At 41.6% G+C, this 20,958-nt stretch overlaps 9 protein-coding genes across 9 annotated transcripts; 6 read left to right on the plus strand and 3 right to left on the minus strand.

Moving 5' to 3' along the window:
* Positions 1-1,701: 1,701 nt before the first annotated feature.
* On the plus strand, positions 1,702-4,566 carry BDB00DRAFT_826526 (glutathione synthase). The gene is made up of 9 exons (XM_053123728.1): positions 1,702-2,102; positions 2,311-2,386; positions 2,579-2,727; positions 2,844-2,972; positions 3,056-3,136; positions 3,233-3,316; positions 3,385-3,454; positions 3,683-4,137; positions 4,228-4,566. The coding sequence occupies exons 1-9, from the start codon at positions 1,825-1,827 to the stop codon at positions 4,349-4,351; spliced, it is 1,446 nt and encodes a 481-aa protein (XP_052979081.1). The 5' UTR covers positions 1,702-1,824; the 3' UTR covers positions 4,352-4,566.
* A 1,239-nt stretch (positions 4,567-5,805) lies between these two features.
* Positions 5,806-7,182, plus strand: BDB00DRAFT_826534 (calmodulin). The gene is made up of 5 exons (XM_053123729.1): positions 5,806-5,890; positions 6,087-6,239; positions 6,427-6,494; positions 6,586-6,799; positions 6,889-7,182. The coding sequence occupies exons 1-5, from the start codon at positions 5,888-5,890 to the stop codon at positions 6,898-6,900; spliced, it is 450 nt and encodes a 149-aa protein (XP_052979082.1). The 5' UTR covers positions 5,806-5,887; the 3' UTR covers positions 6,901-7,182.
* Positions 7,183-7,388: 206 nt separating this feature from the next.
* BDB00DRAFT_883343 (Acireductone dioxygenase ARD family) lies at positions 7,389-8,232 on the plus strand (the record flags this gene model as incomplete). Its single annotated transcript, XM_053128225.1, has 5 exons — positions 7,389-7,574; positions 7,638-7,702; positions 7,776-7,896; positions 7,981-8,077; positions 8,174-8,232. 5 exons carry the CDS (start codon positions 7,389-7,391, stop codon positions 8,230-8,232), a joined length of 528 nt encoding a protein of 175 aa, XP_052979083.1.
* Positions 8,233-8,328: 96 nt separating this feature from the next.
* On the minus strand, positions 8,329-12,097 carry BDB00DRAFT_873038 (vacuolar protein sorting-associated protein 35; the record flags this gene model as incomplete). Its single annotated transcript, XM_053127036.1, has 10 exons — positions 8,329-8,577; positions 8,677-9,240; positions 9,326-9,445; positions 9,518-10,084; positions 10,157-10,777; positions 10,867-10,950; positions 11,032-11,239; positions 11,364-11,670; positions 11,772-11,868; positions 11,984-12,097. 10 exons carry the CDS (start codon positions 12,095-12,097, stop codon positions 8,329-8,331), a joined length of 2,931 nt encoding a protein of 976 aa, XP_052979084.1.
* Positions 12,098-12,892: 795 nt separating this feature from the next.
* BDB00DRAFT_826538 (FAD-linked sulfhydryl oxidase-like protein ERV2) lies at positions 12,893-14,004 on the minus strand. The gene is made up of 4 exons (XM_053123730.1): positions 13,758-14,004; positions 13,645-13,672; positions 13,459-13,568; positions 12,893-13,376 (listed from the first exon to the last, which is right to left on the minus strand). Exons 1-4 carry the CDS (start codon positions 13,925-13,927, stop codon positions 13,166-13,168), a joined length of 519 nt encoding a protein of 172 aa, XP_052979085.1. The 5' UTR covers positions 13,928-14,004; the 3' UTR covers positions 12,893-13,165.
* Positions 14,005-14,015: 11 nt separating this feature from the next.
* On the minus strand, positions 14,016-14,897 carry BDB00DRAFT_873040 (uncharacterized protein; the record flags this gene model as incomplete). Its single annotated transcript, XM_053127037.1, has 5 exons — positions 14,016-14,185; positions 14,280-14,397; positions 14,483-14,596; positions 14,685-14,726; positions 14,805-14,897. 5 exons carry the CDS (start codon positions 14,895-14,897, stop codon positions 14,016-14,018), a joined length of 537 nt encoding a protein of 178 aa, XP_052979086.1.
* Positions 14,898-16,153: 1,256 nt separating this feature from the next.
* Positions 16,154-17,315, plus strand: BDB00DRAFT_418427 (uncharacterized protein). Its single transcript, XM_053117307.1, has one exon. The coding sequence runs from the start codon at positions 16,342-16,344 to the stop codon at positions 17,107-17,109; it is 768 nt and encodes a 255-aa protein (XP_052979087.1). The 5' UTR covers positions 16,154-16,341; the 3' UTR covers positions 17,110-17,315.
* On the plus strand, positions 16,911-17,555 carry BDB00DRAFT_418434 (uncharacterized protein). The gene has a single exon (XM_053117309.1). The coding sequence runs from the start codon at positions 17,106-17,108 to the stop codon at positions 17,520-17,522; it is 417 nt and encodes a 138-aa protein (XP_052979088.1). The 5' UTR covers positions 16,911-17,105; the 3' UTR covers positions 17,523-17,555.
* Positions 17,316-19,707, plus strand: BDB00DRAFT_418431 (t-SNARE). Its single transcript, XM_053117308.1, has 10 exons — positions 17,316-17,578; positions 17,693-17,715; positions 17,807-18,002; positions 18,116-18,284; positions 18,386-18,547; positions 18,618-18,694; positions 18,793-18,888; positions 18,977-19,135; positions 19,234-19,317; positions 19,416-19,707. Exons 1-10 carry the CDS (start codon positions 17,522-17,524, stop codon positions 19,434-19,436), a joined length of 1,044 nt encoding a protein of 347 aa, XP_052979089.1. The 5' UTR covers positions 17,316-17,521; the 3' UTR covers positions 19,437-19,707.
* The last annotated feature ends 1,251 nt before the right edge of the window (positions 19,708-20,958 follow it).

Genomic DNA, 20,958 nt, shown 5'->3' on the forward strand with positions numbered 1-20,958 from the left:
TATCCACAACCGATTAGAGAAATTGGGGATATTAGGCGCTGTTGATCAATTCGTTATCAATGCTCAGCACTGTGTTTGTCAGCGGCTGATAAAATGGCGTACCATATCCCGGACTACAATAAAATGAGTGGGGGTGGGGTTTCTTGGGGTTTAAACTATGTCATTGACGTTGTGCTCAAAGAGAAAAACCAGTATCATACACATGCAATAGTTATAAATCGTATTGAAGAAATGATATCTAGACAGAGTATACATAACATGAAAGATACTAAGCATATCATATGTGCTACCTTGACGACATTTCAGAATTGCCATAGCAAAACTTGTATTATTGAGGAACTTACCATTAAAATGCCTTTGAGAGAGCAGAGTAGCTAACGCGCGGTGGAGAAAGCTGAACCAGAGCGTCATCGCCAGGATGAAGTTTTGCATATTGGCGCTGCGTTTTTGTATTGTGATATGCTTCAAATTTTATACTGCGCAAATCAGCTGTATCAAAAAGGCGCTCATTGCAATACTGCGTATAACTGTGCCCATAGTAATTGCAGATTCACCATCAATGCAAGATCGTATTCGTCTTTTAGGCGAAATCTGCCTCCCGCCAACGTGCTCTACCTGTATCCAGCATCGCTCGAATTATCGATCTAACGCCACAATCAGTCCACACAGCATCACCCTCACACCCACCCGAATACACACGATGTGCTGATCCCGCCTTTTGATCTCTCTACCTATTCTTTTCCTCCTTTATATCTTAGGTCACGCCATCCCATTAGTAGATTGATTGGACCTTACGTTTCCTCTTATCCCGTCGCCTGTTTTCCAGCCGAAGCACCACTTTCTATTTATGTATGTACATTTGTCTTGAATACTGCACCGCAAGGAAGCGACAAGAATGCGAAATGCGACCGTTATATAGCCTCTTACTAAATAAGCTATAATCTAAAGAAAAATGTATGCTGCTCTCATCATTGAGAAGGCATCATAAGGTAGCTTATTACAGCGCGCAAAGTAAATAAAAGCTCAGATACAATTTGCTCGTAGAAGCAACAAGAAATAATCTGTCTTTAGGACAAGAAAGCATCAGCATCAAATTGATGAAATTCTTCTCTTCATCTTCTTTACATCCTTTTTTCACGCCCGCTCTTTTCCTTAGTCGTCTTGTTTTGCTTCATGAGCTACAGATGTCGACGGTAGCTGAAATGGCTAAAGGGTCTCTCGTTCCAAAAGTCAAGCCATATACAACAAATTTGTTTATTCGCATGTACTTCTCTTTTATCGTGATTTCTGTGGGTCTGAACTATGTCAAGCTATACTTGGTCAACATAACTTATCAGCACCAGCACCATACCCTCCTCCTTCTCTCGTTTCCATGAACGACAAAGGCCGATGGTAACCAAAGTGATATAAAAGAACCCGCTTAAAAAGCCAAGTCATCCACAACTTAGTTCTTTTGCATCAGTTTAATATGTTTTCTGGGGGTACACAGGTCAAGGTACACTTGGATAACATCGCTTATTAAGCACCATGCTTGACAAATGGTGTGGGTCTGGAATGGCCCGAGCTCAGAGGACGCAAATATCACTTCATATGTGTGTGTGTGTGGACTGGAAATATACATGATACAGTACGCTAGCGGACATTCATTTATCCTGCTTCAGTCATTTAATGAATTTGTCATCTAAAGCTGTGTGAGTGTACCGCGTTCATGTGTATTTAACTTTTTGGCTTCTTTTTTATCTTTTTCTCTCTTCACTCCTCTTCTTTTCTTCTTTACTGCCGATAACCTCAAAATCCGCGTTCTTGTCTTTGCTCAATCAAATAATGACGTACCCACCATCGCAATCGGATGCAGATCGCGAGGCTTTACTAACTGATGCCATTGACTGGGCACAAGCGCATGGCCTTCTGGTTCGACCGTCTCAGGACAAAGTTGCCGATTTTGCTAATCACAGTCTGGTGACGCACGCCCCTTTTACCCTTTACCCGACACCCTTCCCGCGCGCAGAGTTCGAAAAGGCAAAGGGGCTGCAACAGCCCTGGAACACCCTTATTCATAAACTGAGCGAGGACGATGCTCTTATCTCTGAAGTTATGGAGTCGTAAGTGTATTAGGGATTGTTGTGCTTTCCAAGTGTGTGCGTTGCTGAGTAAGGGGCTAGGAATTAAGACAAGATGGGGTGAGGAAGAGGAGTATGTGCGTGAGTACTTTGTATATGTATTGAGAGGGACGAGATCGGGTGAGAGGAGTGAGAACCATAGCCTCCCCGGAGGATTAGAAAAAGAAACTGATGCAATTGCACTGATTAGACTGTCAGAGGTTGATGATTTCATGCAAAAACTGTACGATATATACCTCAAAGTGAAGGAAGAAGGCGTTGCGCAGGTACGCTAATTCTCGCCCGCTCTGGGGGATATGAAGGAGAAATAGAGAGATCAGGAAGAGCAACGGTGAATAAAAAGGATAGAGACTAAGAATGAGGAGAGAGAACAAGGAGGATGTTTTATCCCAGTATGTGCGCGTTCTCGTCATTTCATCTTTTGATACTGAAACAAAAAACTTTGTTGTCGTCGATAGAAAGCCTCTCTGGGCATCCATCGTTGCGATTATCTGCTCCATGCTGAACCAGGCGCTGATGCAAAGACTGCACGTATACAGCAAGTAGAATTTAATACGATTGCATCGAGTTTCGGCAGTTTAAGCACATGGACTAGCAAATTACACAGGTTTGTGTAGCACTTGTCTTTCCACCAAATGATGTCAAGTCTTCTGACGATGATTGGCTCCTATTTCGTGGGACCTGCGCACACCACACTACATCTATTTTGTGTGTGTTATGCAGATATCTGTTACAGGCTTCTGAGCGATATGCCGGCGGACTAATCAACATAGATCAACTACCCGAAAATCGCTCTATCCAAGCGATTGCCGGTGGCATCGCTAGTGCTTGGAAACTCTATGGCAACCCCAAGTAAGCATCCTAAATATTGTTTTATAGTTACACGTCTGTTTATGATTCTGATTGTGTGCGGGTGATGATGTTGTTTGTTTTAGTGCACGTGTCATGATGGTTGTGCAGCCAGGCGAACGCAACGCGTTTGATCAGCGATGGATAGAATATGAGCTATTAGAAAGGTATTTCTTTACAAAGCTAGTTTGGGTTGGCTTAGCATGGGCGACCATACATGTGGAAAGTTCAATGCTTACCGGTAATTTCACAATTCACCATAGTCACGGCATCCGCTTATTGCGTCGCACATTAGAGGAAATTGAGGACAGTGGGAAACTCGATGCAAAATCCAAAACTTTGACAATGTAAGTCTTTTTCGCTTAGTTCATGTAGGTGATTATTCGAGTTATCCGTAACGCATGCTTCTATATAGTGAGGGTCATGAAATTGCGGTCGCATATTTCCGTTCTGGGTATGCTCCAACGGATTTCCCGTCACACAAGGTACAATTTAGAAAAAAGGCACCCGGACCTCAGAGGGGTAGAGGCTAGCAAAGTTTTGGTTTGGCGGGAAAAATGTACGGATGGGCACATGGCACTAGCATAACTCCATACATCCCGTATACAAAACCAACAACAACGTTTACGTCGCACCATTGTCACGTGGGGTGACCCTCACTGCTACTGCAATATTAACTTCTATGGTTAATGACTTCTTATTTTTTCTTTCAGGAATGGGCAGCAAGACTCAAAGTAGAGCGATCCCTTTCGATTAAATGCCCTACTGTCGCATATCAAATCGTTGGTGCCAAAAAGGTTCAGCAACTGCTCTCCGTTCCTGGACGATTGGAACGCTATGTCGATGTTTATACTGCAGAACTTTTGCGCGAATCATTCACTGGTCTCTACCCTTTCGACAGTTCACCACAAGGCCAGCAGGCATACAAATTGGCATTGCAAAGCCCCGAACGCTTTGTCATGAAGCCTCAACGTGAAGGCGGTGGCAACAATATTTACGGCGATGATATCGTCGAAGCATTGAATAAATTGTCAAATGAGGAACGCACAGCATTTATCCTCATGGAATTGATACGTAGCCCGCCGTTAGAGAATTTGATGGTGCGTGAAGGCAAGCTGATTGAAGGAGAAGTTGCCAGCGAGCTTGGCATCTATGGCATTTATCTAAAGTAAGTTCCGGTTTAACCTGCCGTTGATAGTGTGGCTGTACGGTTATATTGGGAAGTTAACCTGAGCTGATGAAATATCTCTGTTATTAGTGATGGTGACAAGGCCAGCGTGAATGAGATCGGAGGGCATTTGCTTCGTACTAAGGCACATGCAACAAAAGAGGGTGGTGTTGCTGCAGGTTTTGCTGTTATTGACAGCCCACTGTTAGTATGACGGTGATGATACTTTTTTTTGCTCACTTAAATTAAACAATTGTAGTTCAATGTATTCTATATGTTTCAACTCTCTCCTTGAACTTTTATGTATATAATTGGTCATTGTTGATGCATATACTGTGTTTGGCTTTGTTCGGGCGTATCATAGTTAAAATGGGGTTTTCGTGATATTAATCCACCCCGATAATCCCTAATAAACGATTCCTTTGGAGCTCATACAGCTTCCTTGGTTTTTACCTGCCGCGTAAAGTGTCGAGAAAATGGACACTTTGGTTTGTAAATGCCTAAAGTGAAACGTAAAGTTCGACAGCAAAACACAGTTTTTTAGAGTTTCTTTCTCCCATTCTTACCATTATATGAACACTCTGGGTTGCAACTACCCAGTTTCACAACATACGTTTATAGAGAACCATGAAGTTTGCTGCTGTATATAACAACTAATAATTGAACACGACGCACTTTCGCCAGAATTCACAAAAGTACCCAGCACAAAACAGACTAGAATTACCATTTCCTCGCCATTGAAGGCTTTTAAGCGATGTATCATGGAGCCAGAAAATAACCTGCACAAAATGCCCACTCCAATAGTAGTATTGCTGGTATACACTTATGTGACCATGGAAGCATCTTGTACTATATTTAGCGATTCGTTGTAGAACAGTGTGCGTTGAATCTAGGTTATAAAACAATAGAACATCGAAATCATAACATACATATTACACAACAAGCCGGCAGCAATTGAACTACCTGTACCAGTAATAGGGTTCTGTATTACGGAAAGGGTGTTGTAAGCACTGAAAACAGAATAGTAGATAAAAGGTGTGTACAATCACAAGTGTAACGCGTAGCCATAGCAGTTCAATATCACGAAAACAGCAATTGTTATATTTATGTGCCTTTTTAATTCATTTGAAGCTGCCAAGTGGGGGTTATAGTACGAATATAGAATTAGTATGCAGTTGTTTGGTCTCTTGAGCAGAACAGCGCAATACGACCTTTGTGTTCTCCGGATAGCGAATACTGATGGAGTCTCCGGTTATTCCCCGGACCTTGAAGCTTTATGTAGGCTGTGAGCCTAGAACTATACTCGCATACTTATAACGAACCTGTTTCAAAAAATTATCGAGATAAATATGGAAAGAAACAGGGGTGGATGCAGGCTAGCAGGTTCGCTAAGGATCTTTAATGCTGACCTATCATTCACACTTGATTATTCCAAAGCTTATAGCACCTTCCAAGAGCGTAGAAGTTTAGGCAACATCGACCTTTTTGCTACTGTAACAACATACACGAGAGACCTTTCTTAAAGAAAAACAGCTTTATCTGATCGCGCATCAACTGATGCAGTCCCTCATTAATATGAACCTGTCCATTTGTGTTACCTCGGTGACGTCTGTTATTGGTGATATCGCGTGTGCTTCACATATAATCAATTTTCGACAGGCACCCGATTTTTTTTTTTTAAAAAAAGCGCTCCCTGTTTCCCTTTTTTCTTTTCTCTCTTAAAAACTCAAAGTTCATCTGAATTGCAGAAATGGTAAACTATAAAGTTATCTTATATTTCGTTTACCCATCGCTTTTGAAAAAAAAAGTTGAAAGAGCACCCACTTTAACTCGAGAAAAAAGGAAGAAGGAATTGCCCAACTGCTACCACAATTACATTTCTAAAAACCCCACCCGAGAAAACAAGAACTCGAACAAAGAAAGTAGCTGATGCAGTATGTGTACACTAGGCTGATCAACTTACCGAAGAGCAAATCACCGAGTTCCGCGAAGCTTTCTCGCTTTTTGACAAAGATAACGATGGTTCCATTACCACCAAGGAGTTGGGTACCGTGATGCGCTCCCTCAACTTGAACCCTACCGAGGCTGAGCTTCAGGATATGGTAATAGAACAGCGACAAGAGTTCTTTTTCTTTCTGGAGGAGTGCAAGGAGGGAAAAGGAGTATCGCGTGTGCTTGTGTTGTATATATGTATATAGAGAGGCGATTATTAGCCTTGGGGGAAGAAGAGGGAGAGAAGCGTATGAAATAGTATGGTTACTGACAAAGTCAGTGGGATACTTTATATAGGTCAACGAAGTTGATAGCGATGGCAACGGTACTATTGATTTCAGCGAGTTTTTGACCATGTTGGCAAGGTATGCTTTTGTTTTACGCGTTGAGAACAACATGCTGCTTTGGCTTGTATTGATATCATTCTTTTTCATTGCTGTTGTTGTTGAATATTAGAAAAATGAAGGATACCGACTCCCAGGAGGAGATCCAGGAAGCTTTCAAGGTCTTTGACAAGGATGGCAACGGTTACATTTCGGCAGCTGAGCTGCGTCATGTCATGACTTCCTTGGGTGAAAAGCTTTCGGAGGAAGAAGTCGACGAAATGATTCGTGAGGCTGACATTGACCAGGATGGTCAGATAAATTACGAAGAGTTTGTCAAGATGATGGTAATGTATTACGATTGCGCTATGCAAGTTGTTCAAAGCAAGTATTGTTGATTGGTACACGTTATTAACTTATTTTGTGTCTCCTTCAGATGTCGAAATAAACCTGGTAATGAATGATTTTGTCCCGGCCACACTAAGCTTATATACCTTTTACTGGGGTTCCTAGCAAGATTATTTTAAAAACATACTCACCAACACACACACACATATACTCAACAACATCAAATCCACACCTCTTTTAAGACTATATATCTTCCACCTACAACAATCAATCAATAGCCAACAATAAATTTTAAATGCGCTCTTTTTACTTTTTTTGGATCGCGTCTTCGAAGGCATTTGTAATTGGGTTTTTTTTAAGAAGGGACGTCAACTATCATGAGGTATGAGGGGAAAGGAAAGCAAGAATCATATGTGGCGAGAGAGGGGAAAAGGTTAAGATTAATGCGTCAAATATGAATAAAAATGAGCCACCTTGCAATTCGCTGCAAGTGAAACACCGAAACCTTCATTTGCACCGTTTTCACAAACGCAACTCTCTTTTCCCCAGCTCTTTTATCCCATTCCTGCATTGTAATAAACATCTACTATGCGTGCCTACATTTATGATACTGCAGATACTTCGGACCAACGGGAAGCTCACGACACTGGCATTAACAAAAGTGTCGAGGACTTAAAGCGTATTGGTGTCTTGTACTGGCGATTCAGTGGCCCTACTGCCCTTGACGATTTGAATGCTTTGGCCAAGGAAAGAGACTATAAGAATCGTGATCAGGTACGTATCTGTAACAGTCGCTCAACTTTTCTTCAATTTCTGACTTTGGGGTCATGGCAATAGATTGTTGTCTCTCCCGAGGTAATGGGCGACGTCTACGAAGAGAAAGTGAAAATGTTCTTTGCCGAGTAAGTCCAATACATAGGACATGAATAAGTCGGCTGTTTTTGAAACTAATTGTATGCATTAACGTATATTTAGACATCTTCATGAAGACGAAGAAATCCGTTATGTGCTTGATGGCACTGGCTTTTTTGATGTCCGAGACCAAGAAGATGTGTGGATCCGGATCCAGGTTGAAAAGGATGATATGCTTGTCTTGGTAAGGTTTTTGTGCTTTTCGTACAACATGTTGTTTTACGATCACCATGCATGCTAAAGTTCCTCTACATTGTATATGTTACAGCCTGCAGGTATCTATCACCGCTTCACATCCGACACTAAGAACTATATAAAGGCTTTGCGTCTTTTCAAGGATGAACCCAAGTGGGTTGCTATCAACCGTAAGTTCTTTCACGTTTGGATGTCATATGGCTTGACTCTCACCAGATATAGCGTGATCACTGATGAAAATTTCGTAATTGTAACCTGTACAATAGGTCCTGACGCAGATGACAACTCGTACCGAAGCGAATATCTCCATACTATTAAAACATAAATGAAATTTTACCACTTTCACAACCCTGTAATAAGTTTCGTTTTTTCTTTTGTTTTTCTTGATTTTATTTGGTGTATGATGAGGGGAAAGATTGGATTACAAGTCGCCTGCATCAATCTCACTGTATTTTGCACCCTCCCATTCATTACTTGAGGATCCAGCTTTTCGTTGCTGCAAATGTGCCAGTGTAGCGCGGAAATGTCGGTGTGCATACTCGGCTACTTGGCCATTGTGCTCGACGAGGGATGATGAATTGGCAGCGGGAGGATGCTGGTCCGGGTTATCCATGTTGCTGAGGTTAGTGTTAATTAAGTCGATAAGGCCATTGAGGTACTTTGGCGTTACCTATCATTAAAAACATTACAATATCAGTATCTCTCTCACTCTTTCTCTTTCGGAAATTGCACCATAACGTCAATAATCAACTTCATGTTCACTACTTACCGCATCATTGCCACGTTCGAAATAATAAATGTATTGGTTCAATATTTCGACAAACAGTTCCACATTTGTTGCCGCATCCATACAGCTGTCAGCTATCTTGAGCGCCTTTTGCAAACATTCAAGAGCACGCTTGCCGTTTCTGAACAGCTGCTCTCTATCATCATCTTCTGATCGTTCCGTCATCCACCACAGGTGCGATGAAAGGTATACAGCACGGCACTGATCTGGCTTTTTCAATAATTTAGCACTATGCAGTGCCGCCTTCGTAATCAATGTGTCATAATTGTCTGCTGAGAAAACACGCGTTTGTTGCAGAGCACCGACAATGCTGATGATTGCTTGAAATTGGGCACGGGACTCGGAAATAGCCTCTTCGTAAATGGTAAATGCTTCCACAAAGAATTCATACGCGATTTCTTCAAAGCGGCTTTCGTCAGCGCTTTGTCCTGCAAGCAAGAATAGACGCAGGCAAATGTCAGGCGAGTCGCACTTGTGGTTGAGTGTGGAAACGACTTGGTGGATGAATCGAAATAGTGTTGATGTTTTCTTTTCCCAAACCTCATCCTACATGTTTTATATAATGATGGGTCAATATATAACTTTTCGTAACTGGTGTTTGTAAAACTAATATCATTTGCAAGTGATCTACCTGAGACTCTTGTAATCGATACCGTCTTGCCAATTTGACGGCGGAGACGACAAGCGATGGATACGTGAATCGGATACGGTCGCCGCCATTTGCTAATTGTTTTCGCGCTTGGGACAAAAGCTATATACATAAGCAGTAAGAAATGTTAAAGATAAGTTTCGTTGATAATCACACACCCCTCGAAAATCTTACCAAGAATTGTGTATCTTCGTTGTCCGATCTAAGAAGGTGAACCATCTTCGCAATCCATCCTTGCTCCTCAACATATTCTTCTTCTTCAATACTGGTGAACTCAGGCTTCTTGCCACGTGCATACGTTGGCGAAGCGGCTGTGGTGGTAGCAACTGGTGCATCCTTCTGGTCACACAGGAGTACTTGGCACAGCTCCAATACGCCATATACATCATCGGGAGTACCAATGATTGTCTCGTTCTTTAGCACGCTGGAAATGACGGCATGTGCAACAGCCCGCCGTGTTGTGAACGGCTGGAGTGCGAGCAAAAGTTGATAGTTTTCTAGAGCCAGCAAGGTAAGCACAGACGTGTACTGATTGATAGGGGCAAGCAGCAGGGCCAATAAGCTTGCTTCAGTGGCCTTGGAATGCAGATCAGGCGAGTCGGAATACTCGGTCATCTTTTCCTTAGCAAAGGCAAGAATTTGATCCACATAGTTGAGCTTGGTGGGATAGCACGACAAGGACAAGTTAATCAAGGAAACAAGCAGTGCCGTCAAATCTTGGATGGATAAATCAGGTCGCACCTAAGAAAATAATAACCATTAGTAATCAAACACAAAAAAACCCCTTGCTTTGTAAAATTCACAATAATTTACCTTGACAAGCTCCACAATTTGAGTCCAAAAGACTTGGAATAATTCAACATCTTCCGGAATACCACGAATCCGTTTGACGGAATCCTCCTCAGTCTCTTCTTCCTTCTTAATCTTTCCATTTTCCTCGCTTTCCTCTTGCAATGGCTGTTCAACAGTAGCTGCTGGCGCCGTGTCCTCCTTGTCATCTTCTTTCTGAGCCTCTTCATCTTCTTTGTTTTCATCAGGCTCTGCATCTGGGTTATTGAGTGGCGATTCTACTTCCTCCTCATTCTTGACGGCAGCAGATTCTTCATCATCTCCTGTTTCTTCTTCCTTCTTTTCTTCTTCTACTTCAGGTTTGCTCTCCTCCTTCTCTTCAGTTGTTGCCGGTGCCAGCGATTGCTCGGGCTCTGGTTCACCATTAGCTTGTCGTTTCTTTGCCAAGACAGCACGACGCACTGCATCTTCTTCTGCACGTCTTTTCTCCTGAGAAACTTCAACATCCGCTTCACGCGCGGCATATGCTGCTAAGCGGTCGATGAGGGCAATGATGATCTGCTTGACATTGACTTTGGGATGAAGTTGTGCGGTCGCTGATAAGAATGGTTGCAACGTACGAAGATGAAATTCGTCAGGGAACACCTATTTTTAATTTTCAAATATGTGTTAGAACATTAACTAGTAAGAAATTTTGCCCTTTTATCATCAGCCTTGGTAACTGGTTAGCTCACCTGGATAATGACTTCCATAAGGTACTCTTGGGCAATGACATCCCTACAGCTGACAACTTGATCCAAGACACCTGGTAAAATGCTCTATTTGTTTTCCGCATCAGCATTTACTCAAACTTCCCTATTTACTTCCTCGCGCTAAAGATGTCCTTAGAACCAGCCTACCGTTCTGTACGTTTCGAGATCGACGCCTTCCAATTGACTCAAACGGACGAGATTCGTACCAACTAAAATGCGCAACTCCTTACGCTCTGCTTCTCTTTTTTCACGATCGCGAGAATGGCCTTGATGCTGTAATCGTACCCATAACTTGTTCATCTCAGTAAAGTTTGTAAGGACGAATTCGATTGATTCTTGCACATTTCCTTCTGGTCTTATTAGATAAGAGTAGCGTTAATAAGCGAAGATCACCAAGCGCCCATCCACTTGTTATTGAAGCCATCATCGACGTTGTACCACATCACAACCCAAAAAAATTAAAATGAGTGTTATTTTACCCTTTGCTTTCACCTTCTGGAAGATAATCACGCGTCAATCCACTGAGATAGTGGCGTAGAAACAGACCACGAATAGGATGCTGGACGCCACGCGACATTTCCATCATATCCCGCATAATTTCTCTGATTGGAGCATCGCCCATGCCCATATACGCAGCTCCTACCGTGATCATCAAGTATAATCGTGGAACGATGTTGCCCGCGTATTGAACAAGTTCATACAAATCGGCCAAATGATGTCGTCCGCTTTGATGCGCTTCTGTGAGATAGATGCTCAAGTGTCTCAATGCATCGAAGATCGCCATATCTATCATTAATTTTGAGTTGGAGCAAAAAAGATTAAGAACAAAGCCGCCCGTATTATAATAACACACACACAAGGCTCTTCCTTCTCCCTTATTTCCTTACATAGTTCATAATAATTTTTAGGCGTCAAGGCTGAAGTACGTAATTCTGCAAGCATGTTAGAGCAATGTTTGAGACCGTCCATCAAACGATTGTTGTCCTAGCCACACAGTCAATTGCTTTGATTATTATCCTTTGCTTATCTGTCTTTGTTACGCACTCTCTTCCGCCAACGCAAGCACCATCATTTAAGTATATGTTAATGTTATTTTTACCAAGCATTTCTTCATTTGGTGGGCTTGCACCTTGACCACATTCACAACTTCATCCAAAAGCCTGTTCTGATCGCTTGCAGGCGCCGGCGAGTTTGGCGCAAAGTTATTGTCCATGTTTTTCTACTACTTCTTTTACAAAAGAAGAGAAAGAAAGAGCTACTGTAACAACTGAAACAAGAGCTATGCCCGACCATATTCTGCATGGAGTTTCAAATAATTGGGCGGGCTACTGTTCTTAAAAAAGAAACAACCTCTGCGTGGGACCATTATCACAGAGCTGCTTTTCTGTTCCCAGGTTTAAAGAGCTGTTGCAATATATTTCAATGTGCAGTATTTCAAATACTTCTTTTGTTGAATTATTGTATCTATGCAGATGTATAATTGTAGTAGACAAGGCATAGTATCTTGTGTAGTTTGTTATCATAAAAGATAACCTTGAAAAAACATATGCATAAATGCTGCATAAACCACATATTATGGCTATTAGCTTGTATCATAAACACGTTCTGATAACGCATTGGTGAAATATTAAGCTTCCTATTATGCATTATCTCCTCTTGTTCCTCTTGTCAACAAAAGCAGCTGGGATGAGTGTACCTGCGGTTTCTACGAAGCACTTCATAGTAGATTTATTGCTTTTTATTATTACGTGTCGCACGTTCGTGTAGATTATCGAGGAGCTCATAAAAAGCACATACGATACACATAATGCTATAATTCATGGCGAAAGAGTATGTTTGACTGTACTAGATGACCACCCTTTCTACGAAGAAAACTACACGCCACTTTTTAAGTTAGCAGGAGCTGGAACGTGTTTGGTGAGATGGTTGCCGTTGCAGGGTCTTCAGATTTTGATAGACACGAGCATATAACAACCCAGCTGCGCAATTTCAAGTATGAATTATAACGCTCTATTAGTTTTAAAATGGATTTATACGCTACACCGTATCAGCAGTCTCTTCGACGATCTTTCGCAAGGTTTACAAACATAATTGAACAGTCCAGTAACATAACAAAAACAGATGTCATCCATGCTAAAAGAATGGTTAATAAGACTTTATAGTGATAGAAATTTAAAAAGAAGTTATTGCATGCAAAGGTCGTTTGGACTAATGGCATCATTACCAACTGGTATATTGTCTGGTGAAGCGTGACTCGATGTATATAGCCTAGCGACTGCTACTATGTTGATTCCTCCGTTTTGGCGGTTGTCGTGTCTCCATCCTCTGCACATCCGCAATCGTACTTGTCCTGAATATCTGAGCAATCAAAGATCTCCTTTCCCAACCTCTCGTTCACCTTGTTATGGATAGCACATGCCCACTGTGATGCGGCAATTCGTGATGAAGTTTGTGGTGGATATTTTTGAAGTAACAGCTGAAAATGGGCGGCGCTAGAAAGCGGAAAGGCATTAGCCTTACAATAGATTCCATTGTCGTCTGTCTACTATGTCCCTCTTTATCTCTGCAGTTTACCATTCACCACATGGATACAATCGAGACAGCAACAAGAAAAACTGATGCAATGCTTGACGCTCTTCTGTTGTAGGATTCTCAGGATATTGGGCGGCCATCGTGTGAAGGAGCTGTAGTTCAAATAACATATATCCAGGTTTATGGATCTGCTCAGTACACCAATTTGTTTTCTTTCTGTTTTCTTACCTTCCACGTGGAACGGCCAACTTCGGCTCTGGTTTAGAATTGTGCTCTTATTAATGTCGCAGTTCTCGTGTACAACCGAATCGTTCTCTGCTCTTTGACTTCATAAAACATACTTTTGTGTGGCATTGCCCATCTTGGCACTAATGACATCACCATCATAGTTGACGAGTCCAGTCTTTCCAGACAAATGTACATCATCATCAGAAGGGAAGATCACAAAGTACGCCGATGTCAGAATAAGACACAGAACGGACAACAAGAATAGTGCAATCAGTGGACGCATTTCAAAAGGAACAGCACACGATTGAAGAAAAGTTGCAAGGGGGGCAAAGATGGTTTGCTACAATGGAGGGAAAACTCAGCATGATGTTTTATTTTTTGGTTTGTTTGTAGACTTCGTCAGCCTTTTTTTCTGTCTCGTCTAAAGTCTTGTGAGCTTTTTTGGAGGCTTGTTCCGAAACGTCCTGTGCCGCATCCATGCCCTTGGCCAAATCTTCGCCTGCTCTCTTAGTCACGTTGTCGCCTGCCTTCTTCAGATCCTCTACAGGGTGCTGTCAAGTACGAAGAAATACGATGAGCTCATGCACTCTCATCAATTGGTATTAGAACAAGGAGTGTAGAAACAGACATGATACTTGCCATATTCTTGGCCTTTGCAGTGGCACCTTCTGCCGCATCCATGCCCTTGGCTAGTTCTTCTTTGGCCTTCTTATTTGCTGCATCTCCCGCGTTCTTCAGACCTTCAACAGGATGCTATACGTCAAGTAGAAGGGGTAGTCGTGAGCATTTGTGCGCTACACACAAGCACTGTTTATCGGTATACGAGCGACAGACTTACCACGTTCTTTACTTTCTCAGTGGCATGCTCAGCCATTTCAATGCCTTCGGCAAGCTTCTTGCCGGTCTTTTTGTTCACAGTTTCTCCGGCTTGTTTTACGCTTTCAACTGGATGCTGTAGAGAGAAATAACAATGGGGTCGGTGCTTTTCCAACGATAAAGCTGCTTTCAATAGTTGTATTCACGAATTAGGGCTACTCTACCTTTAAGGTTTCTTTGGCTTTGTCGATGGTGCTTTTCGAGCGCTATAGTATAGAAGTCAGTGGTCCCGCCTATGCAGCTTTGCAAATGAAACGATGGATCGACTGCTTTGTACAACCTACCTGTTGCTGTGGTGACACTGTAAAGGCCCGACGGTACGAGGCGGCGTTGCGACCAATGACTCCTTGTTGACGGCAGACTCTGCTAAGCATCATGTTGATTATGGTGTTGCTGTTGTTATTGCTAAAATGTTTGAAATGTAAGATAGCTCGAAATTTGAATTGCAAGGATAGAAACCCATATATATATATATAGACTGCATGGGTTTTACGTCAATGTCGCGTAATTATCGTAAGATGTGATGTACAGAGAGGAGCTGCAAAAAGTAAACCCCTTCAAACGAAAACAAACCCGCTCGGGCCAGGCAAGCCAAAAATGCGTGTGTAACACTCAATGACGTAAATCAACTCATAACTCGTAGATCAAGGTCGCCTGCGTCTTTCTCATAAGTTATATAATACTTTACGTTCCCTATCCCACGAGCATTGAGTAGATGTGCACTTGTCACCTTTAGATAGATTATTCGATTTTTCGTATAGCTGTTTCTTCGCTGTCGGTTGTCGGTAAGAACTGCAACCGATGTTAAAAGTCCAAACCGACCGCTCCAAGAAGCGGACAGTAGGACTTCGTGACGACATTATTGTAAGCTGTTATCAATAAGACAAATATATTTCAGAGGATTAAGATACTGATCATTTATTGAACACACTACTTTGCTTTTATATCTTTTTACTATTGCTATGAACTATTTAAAATAGGGCTTTTCTGCTTGGCATTATGGCTTATGGACTTGGCATAATGGCTTTGAGCTTGGTGATGGTTATAATGGCGGATGGGTTATTTTATAGGGCTATGAGTGTGGTTAAACTGAATGCGCACGAAGTTCAATAAATAGCATATATCCACGATAATCAGCAATGTGGAAATCTTTCGATGTCATTGGTGCATCGTATATGCAATCCGCTAACGAAGACGGGGGTGAAGTTGTTTCTTGCTGCAGCCGACAACGGAGGTACAAATAGAAAGAAGTCAAGTAAGGGTTTCAATGACAAAATGGCGGCTTTTTCCAGTAGTGGTAGTAGCAAAGGCTATATTGTCAAGAAGAATGGCGTGACGCAACAGTATGCTTTTTTCCCATCTTTGAATGATAGTAGCACACAACAGCATTACTCCAGAGGTCTTTCCTTTTCTGGCTTCTTGTGGTGGTCATGAAGTCGCTTTATCATTCACGACACAATTATGCATTGAATGCAGATTCTGGGCTTCCAAGTAGAGATGGCATGGATCACAGCAAACGACGAATGATTTCTCGGTGTAGGACAAGAATATAGACGGAAGCGTACGTATGCGTGATATATATATATATATATATACGACGTAATAGCAGAACGTGCGTATGTAAAAATGAAAAGTGTCACGCTACTCTTACAGGAAGAAGAGAGGGCTTCTTCGTCTCTCACGCCATTCGATTGGCCGCAGATGATCTAATCACGATGCAGATATCCAATATAAAAGCTTCAGTTGTTTTCTTTCGCTTGTTGTTTGTTTTTGCCATCTTATCACCTTCCTAGAATTCCGCCTTTGGCTTTCCCACACATCATGCTTACATTCGCACACTTGTTCCCCGATTCCTCTCCAGTGCATTCCTACAACGGCGGAAAGAAAAAGAAACAAAGACGATCAAGCAAAGTATTCTCTCCATTCTCATGCTCTCTCGAGTCCACTACCTCCTCTGCATCGTCATCAGTATCATTGTCAACAGCAATACGACCACAACTAGCAGAGCTTCCAAGCGAAATCCTACTATTAATATTTAACAATCTCACCGTCTCCGACCTTATTACCGCCTGCTCGACAAGCCTGTACTTTTACCACATCATCAACGTGCACCACATCCTAGCCGACAAACTGAAAGAATCCACACTGAGGTTATACTTTGACCAAGAATCTCGCTGGCGCTGCGCACTCGACATGAAGCTGGTCCGACACGACGCTCATCGATTCACTTTTAAACCCATCAATCAAGACACCGGTTTCCGCATGTTTAGCTCAAGAGTGTTGCGCGACCCATCGCTGTACAAGGTGACTCTGGACGGACAAAACATGATGTCAACTAAGAGGTCAACGTCGCTTAAAATTAAGTCGATGATCGCGTACTGGAAACCCCTGGATGCCATGGCGGATTTCGTCTATAGCGTACATCCGACACCAGCGGGCTGGGCAAAAGCTCGACCTGGAGAGCGGTGGATGCTGCCCCTGCTGTTCGAGTGTCACCCGCGCTGGTTTATGCACCACCACCACCACCACCATCATGGTTACACGAGCACCAAACAGTTGACGCATCGCGTTATGGAAGTATTTTCATGATAAGCACACAAACAAAGATTAGAACGCTATTACCATTTGTACTGCCACTATGTACTACTACTACTACTACTACTACTTGGCACATACCTTATATGGCGGCATATCCTAATCATAAAAAAAGAGCAGCAACGCATATCTATATACACTCTATTCCTTTTCTGCCAAAGGGAACATGCACGCACTCTTCATCCGACTCAATCTTCCCCTTCTTCCCCTCGTCCCCACCCCCTCGTTGTTTCCTTATTTTTCTCGTTTCAACGTGCTTCTTCGCTATTTTTTATGGGAAATTCCTGAATAACCTAATCAAAAAGATGGGTTTGGTCCCTTTTCTTCTTCTCTCTTTTGTTTCGTTCTTATACGTCTCGCTTTCCTTACTTGCTCTTGCAATAGATATTATACCCGCCAAAAAATAATGAACAATAAAAGAGAACGATATACCATCAGCAGAGACCGCATGGCAGATTTACGAGTAAGTTATTACTATATGGCTTTCGCCTTGATTTTTAAATTGCCCAGCATAAAGGAACCTGCGAACAATCCCACTATTAACATTGCTTTGATCATAAAATGTACAAACCTAAAGGCGGCCGCAGGTTCGACTGACAGGTACTAAATGCATAACAGAGTTTAGAAAAACTTGTTTTTCTCATGCACTAATGTATTTTATTCTTCTGCTTGGTTTCTAATGCTGATCCAGCACAGAAGCATTTGGACCTCGACGTAATACTAGCAGCAACACTAATGCTACTCGACCATCGCCAAGGGCAGAGCAACGAACAGCATCACCACCACCATCGTCACGTCAATACGCATCTGCTCGGCGCTCCACAACAACTCAGGATGAAAAAGTTCAAGTCGCGGACCTGCAATCCATGGATGGGTTTCTTGAGGAGGTTGGAGTCAAAAAGGAGTGAGAAGAAGGGGTGGGACCGAGGGAAGAAACAGGGTATCCTTTTGTATGTTTTGTATTGATTCTAATCTACTGATGATTACTACATCTCACTAGGTTGATTCCATTACAGCAGCTATCCGTGAAGTGAACCATAGCATCGACGGTATCGGACGATTACACGATGCATCACTTGACAATTTCTCAAGTCGTCATGCCAAGCAGTTAGACTCGGGGATTGACGATATTTCACGACAAAACCAAGAAATTAAGCAAAGGATAAAAAGTTAGTTTATAAAATTGCTCAAGAGCAAATTATTATAGTCTGAGCGACAAAATACTCACGACAAAGCCGTCGGACCCGCCACCTTATATCAATTTATTTAGCATTGGCTGGATATTGTGATTTGGGATCAGAAGCAAGAATTCGACAAACACAAGCCGACCGCGTTCGCCAGGAGTTCGTTCATCTAATACAGCGGTTCCAAGATATGGAACGTGGATATGCAAAAAAATATCGCCAACGAGTAGAGCGTCAGATACGAATTGGTAGCTATTGATTTCTATTGATGTGTTGACTTAATCCATTACTTAGGCAACATCCATACATGATTGATAGTAAAACCCGATGCCACCGAGGGTGAAATCGACCAGATTATCGATTCAGATCAGCAGAATCAAGTTTTTGCCCAAAGTGTGCGTAAATTGAAAATGATGCGGCTTTTTTTTTGCATTGCATGACAATTAGACTGCAAACAATAGTTAAACAAGTGGTATGCATTTTGCTTTATTAGCTGATGAACTCTAACCGTAACGGCCAAGCAAATGCTGTTCTCTCTGAAGTACAAACACGAAATGACGATATCAAAAAAATCGAACGCGTTCTTTTGGTCAGTAGTTACCGGAAACCCATTTTAAACTATTAGAGGTGAGAAACTTTCGGCTCACAGAAAGTGAGAACTGGTACTTCATCTATAGGATCTCCATCAATTATTTGAAGACATGCAGACAATTATTGAGCAACAAGGTCAGACATTGGACCGGATCGAGGATCACACGACCACAGCAGCAGACGACATTGAAAAAGGTGTAAAGCATGTTGATCAAGCTATCAAAATCGCCAAAAGAACGCGAGCAGTATGTTTATTTTTATGCAAAAGATGTATATACCCGGTATTTCCCATAACAAAGGCGTCAAAATTGAGACTAATAACCTCTTTTTATACTCAAAATAGAAAAAGTGGTGCTGCTTCTTTATCTTTCTCGTACTGATTATTGTCGCTGCATTTCTCATCTGGTGGTTTGGATTTAATCACAAGGTCAGTTCTAGTCACCCTATCAGATGGCACAGCAATAATACGGCACTGAAGTATTGCAGTTTCTGATGATTCTTCTGTTCATGTTCTAAACAAAATAGGGCGTTGGAGACAATCCATAAAATTTGTATTAATCCCTCCGTTGATCTTATTATACACATATTTAATCTACTATTTTCTTAATTATCCGGTTACAACAATGGCGTCCCTTTTAATAATCTGGTTTACAGTTAGCAGTAGTAATTCTTTTAAAAATATTATCCGTCTGTGCACGATTAATATGGACCAGCACAGCTTTCGTTTCGAAAAGATTCTATATTCTCCAGAACTAGCATTACTATTATCAGAGACTAATCTAATAACAATTATTAATTACCATCACTTAATATTTAGTACCCTTATTTGCATTTTGTGAATCCTTCACTAATTTGAAAAAGCTACACGCACCTACTGTCTGTTTAGAATATTGCTGTACAAGTATGTTGTAACGTAAGAGAATATATTGTACAGATCTCTAATGATGTAATGTTGCCAATATTTCTCTTGCTGCCTTTTCTTAATTAGCCAAAGTTTGCCTTTGGTATTTTATGTGTTTTGATGTTTCCAGCGTCAATGTACAGTACTGCAGATACATCACTGACGTAGAGCTCTTTCTCAACTGCGTACAGTCATTTGGAGAATTGATTCGAATTAACGGCCATGTTGACCTGAATAAATATGGGAGACGCTCGCATCTTGTTCTCAGTTTCACAGTGTTGTCTTATCTTGTATTTACTTGAAAACTTTGTCTTTTGTTATCTCTGACTCGTCGCCACGCATCTTTAAATAAAACGAATTGTATATAACTCGACCTTCGTATTTACTGCTGCCTCTATCAAATTATGTTCCATCTTATAGATGGTGAACTGATGATTGCATACATATATGTAATTGTATCGATAGTACCTACAAAGCAGCCATGCGGAAGGCAACATGAACTACCAAAACAGACGACAAAGATAGACCAGAGTGACTTGTGTTCTTGAAGAGAAAGGATTTCTATTATAAATATTAAGTCTCGCTATTTCAGCAAGACATCCCTTCGAACCATAAAAAATAAGAGACTACAAATCAATCATTGAAGTGTACATGTCGTCATGGCAAGCAACCAAAATACATCATATTAATCCATTTATTCCAGACCAACAACGCCTTTCGCGAGATTATCATCACACGCAAAGAGAGAGAAAAACGCCATTATTTGCACATTTATGCAGCTCGCCATTTTATGAGCATTCCCTTAAGAGTTAATTGATAAACTGGGTCGGCTGTTCGTGCTTTTATGTTTTAAATAACTGAATTCATCCGCGCAAACTACATATACCAGACAACCACTGATGCATCCCCAGACAAATGGGCCACTTCGTCACAAGGCGGGATCCACAAGTGGATGCAACATAACGCTCAGCAACAATAGCTCTAATGACGCCAAATAAACTATTTGATGTTGTTTTTAGCAATGATTCGAGATTGCATGCGACCAAGAAGACGTATAAAAAACCAAGCAAAAGATGTATCAAAAACCATAGAGATAATATGCTTTTTATATGAAAAGCCATTTTATTAAATTTATTATGTTTACTGTGATATTTGTAGTGCTCTTAG

Source organism: Zychaea mexicana (genome assembly GCF_025766255.1).
Source record: "Zychaea mexicana strain RSA 1403 chromosome Unknown BDB00scaffold_43, whole genome shotgun sequence".
Taxonomy (NCBI): Eukaryota; Fungi; Mucoromycota; class Mucoromycetes; order Mucorales; family Lichtheimiaceae; genus Zychaea; species Zychaea mexicana.

What these genes read in the sequence shown, in the direction of transcription:
- BDB00DRAFT_826526 (XM_053123728.1), top strand. Translation starts at nt 1,825, where the DNA reads ATGACGTACCCACCATCGCAATCGGATGCAGATCGCGAGGCTTTACTA. An exon ending in AGGAAGAAGGCGTTGCGCAG is followed by an intron (nt 2,387 to 2,578) that starts GTACGCTAATTC and finishes TGTCGTCGATAG; the next exon opens with AAAGCCTCTCTGGGCATCCA. An exon ending in AAATCCAAAACTTTGACAAT is followed by an intron (nt 3,317 to 3,384) that starts GTAAGTCTTTTT and finishes GCTTCTATATAG; the next exon opens with TGAGGGTCATGAAATTGCGG.
- BDB00DRAFT_826534 (XM_053123729.1), top strand. An exon ending in AGGCTGAGCTTCAGGATATG is followed by an intron (nt 6,240 to 6,426) that starts GTAATAGAACAG and finishes TACTTTATATAG; the next exon opens with GTCAACGAAGTTGATAGCGA. An exon ending in TTTTTGACCATGTTGGCAAG is followed by an intron (nt 6,495 to 6,585) that starts GTATGCTTTTGT and finishes GTTGAATATTAG; the next exon opens with AAAAATGAAGGATACCGACT.
- BDB00DRAFT_826538 (XM_053123730.1), bottom strand. Translation starts at nt 13,927, where the DNA reads ATGCGTCCACTGATTGCACTATTCTTGTTGTCCGTTCTGTGTCTTATT. An exon ending in TTGGCCGTTCCACGTGGAAG is followed by an intron (nt 13,569 to 13,644) that starts GTAAGAAAACAG and finishes TTTGAACTACAG; the next exon opens with CTCCTTCACACGATGGCCGC. An exon ending in TTGTATCCATGTGGTGAATG is followed by an intron (nt 13,377 to 13,458) that starts GTAAACTGCAGA and finishes TCCGCTTTCTAG; the next exon opens with CGCCGCCCATTTTCAGCTGT.
- BDB00DRAFT_418427 (XM_053117307.1), top strand. Translation starts at nt 16,342, where the DNA reads ATGCTTACATTCGCACACTTGTTCCCCGATTCCTCTCCAGTGCATTCC.
- BDB00DRAFT_418434 (XM_053117309.1), top strand. Translation starts at nt 17,106, where the DNA reads ATGATAAGCACACAAACAAAGATTAGAACGCTATTACCATTTGTACTG.
- BDB00DRAFT_418431 (XM_053117308.1), top strand. Translation starts at nt 17,522, where the DNA reads ATGAACAATAAAAGAGAACGATATACCATCAGCAGAGACCGCATGGCA. An exon ending in ACCGCATGGCAGATTTACGA is followed by an intron (nt 17,579 to 17,692) that starts GTAAGTTATTAC and finishes ACAAACCTAAAG; the next exon opens with GCGGCCGCAGGTTCGACTGA. An exon ending in GGTTTGGATTTAATCACAAG is followed by an intron (nt 19,318 to 19,415) that starts GTCAGTTCTAGT and finishes TAAACAAAATAG; the next exon opens with GGCGTTGGAGACAATCCATA.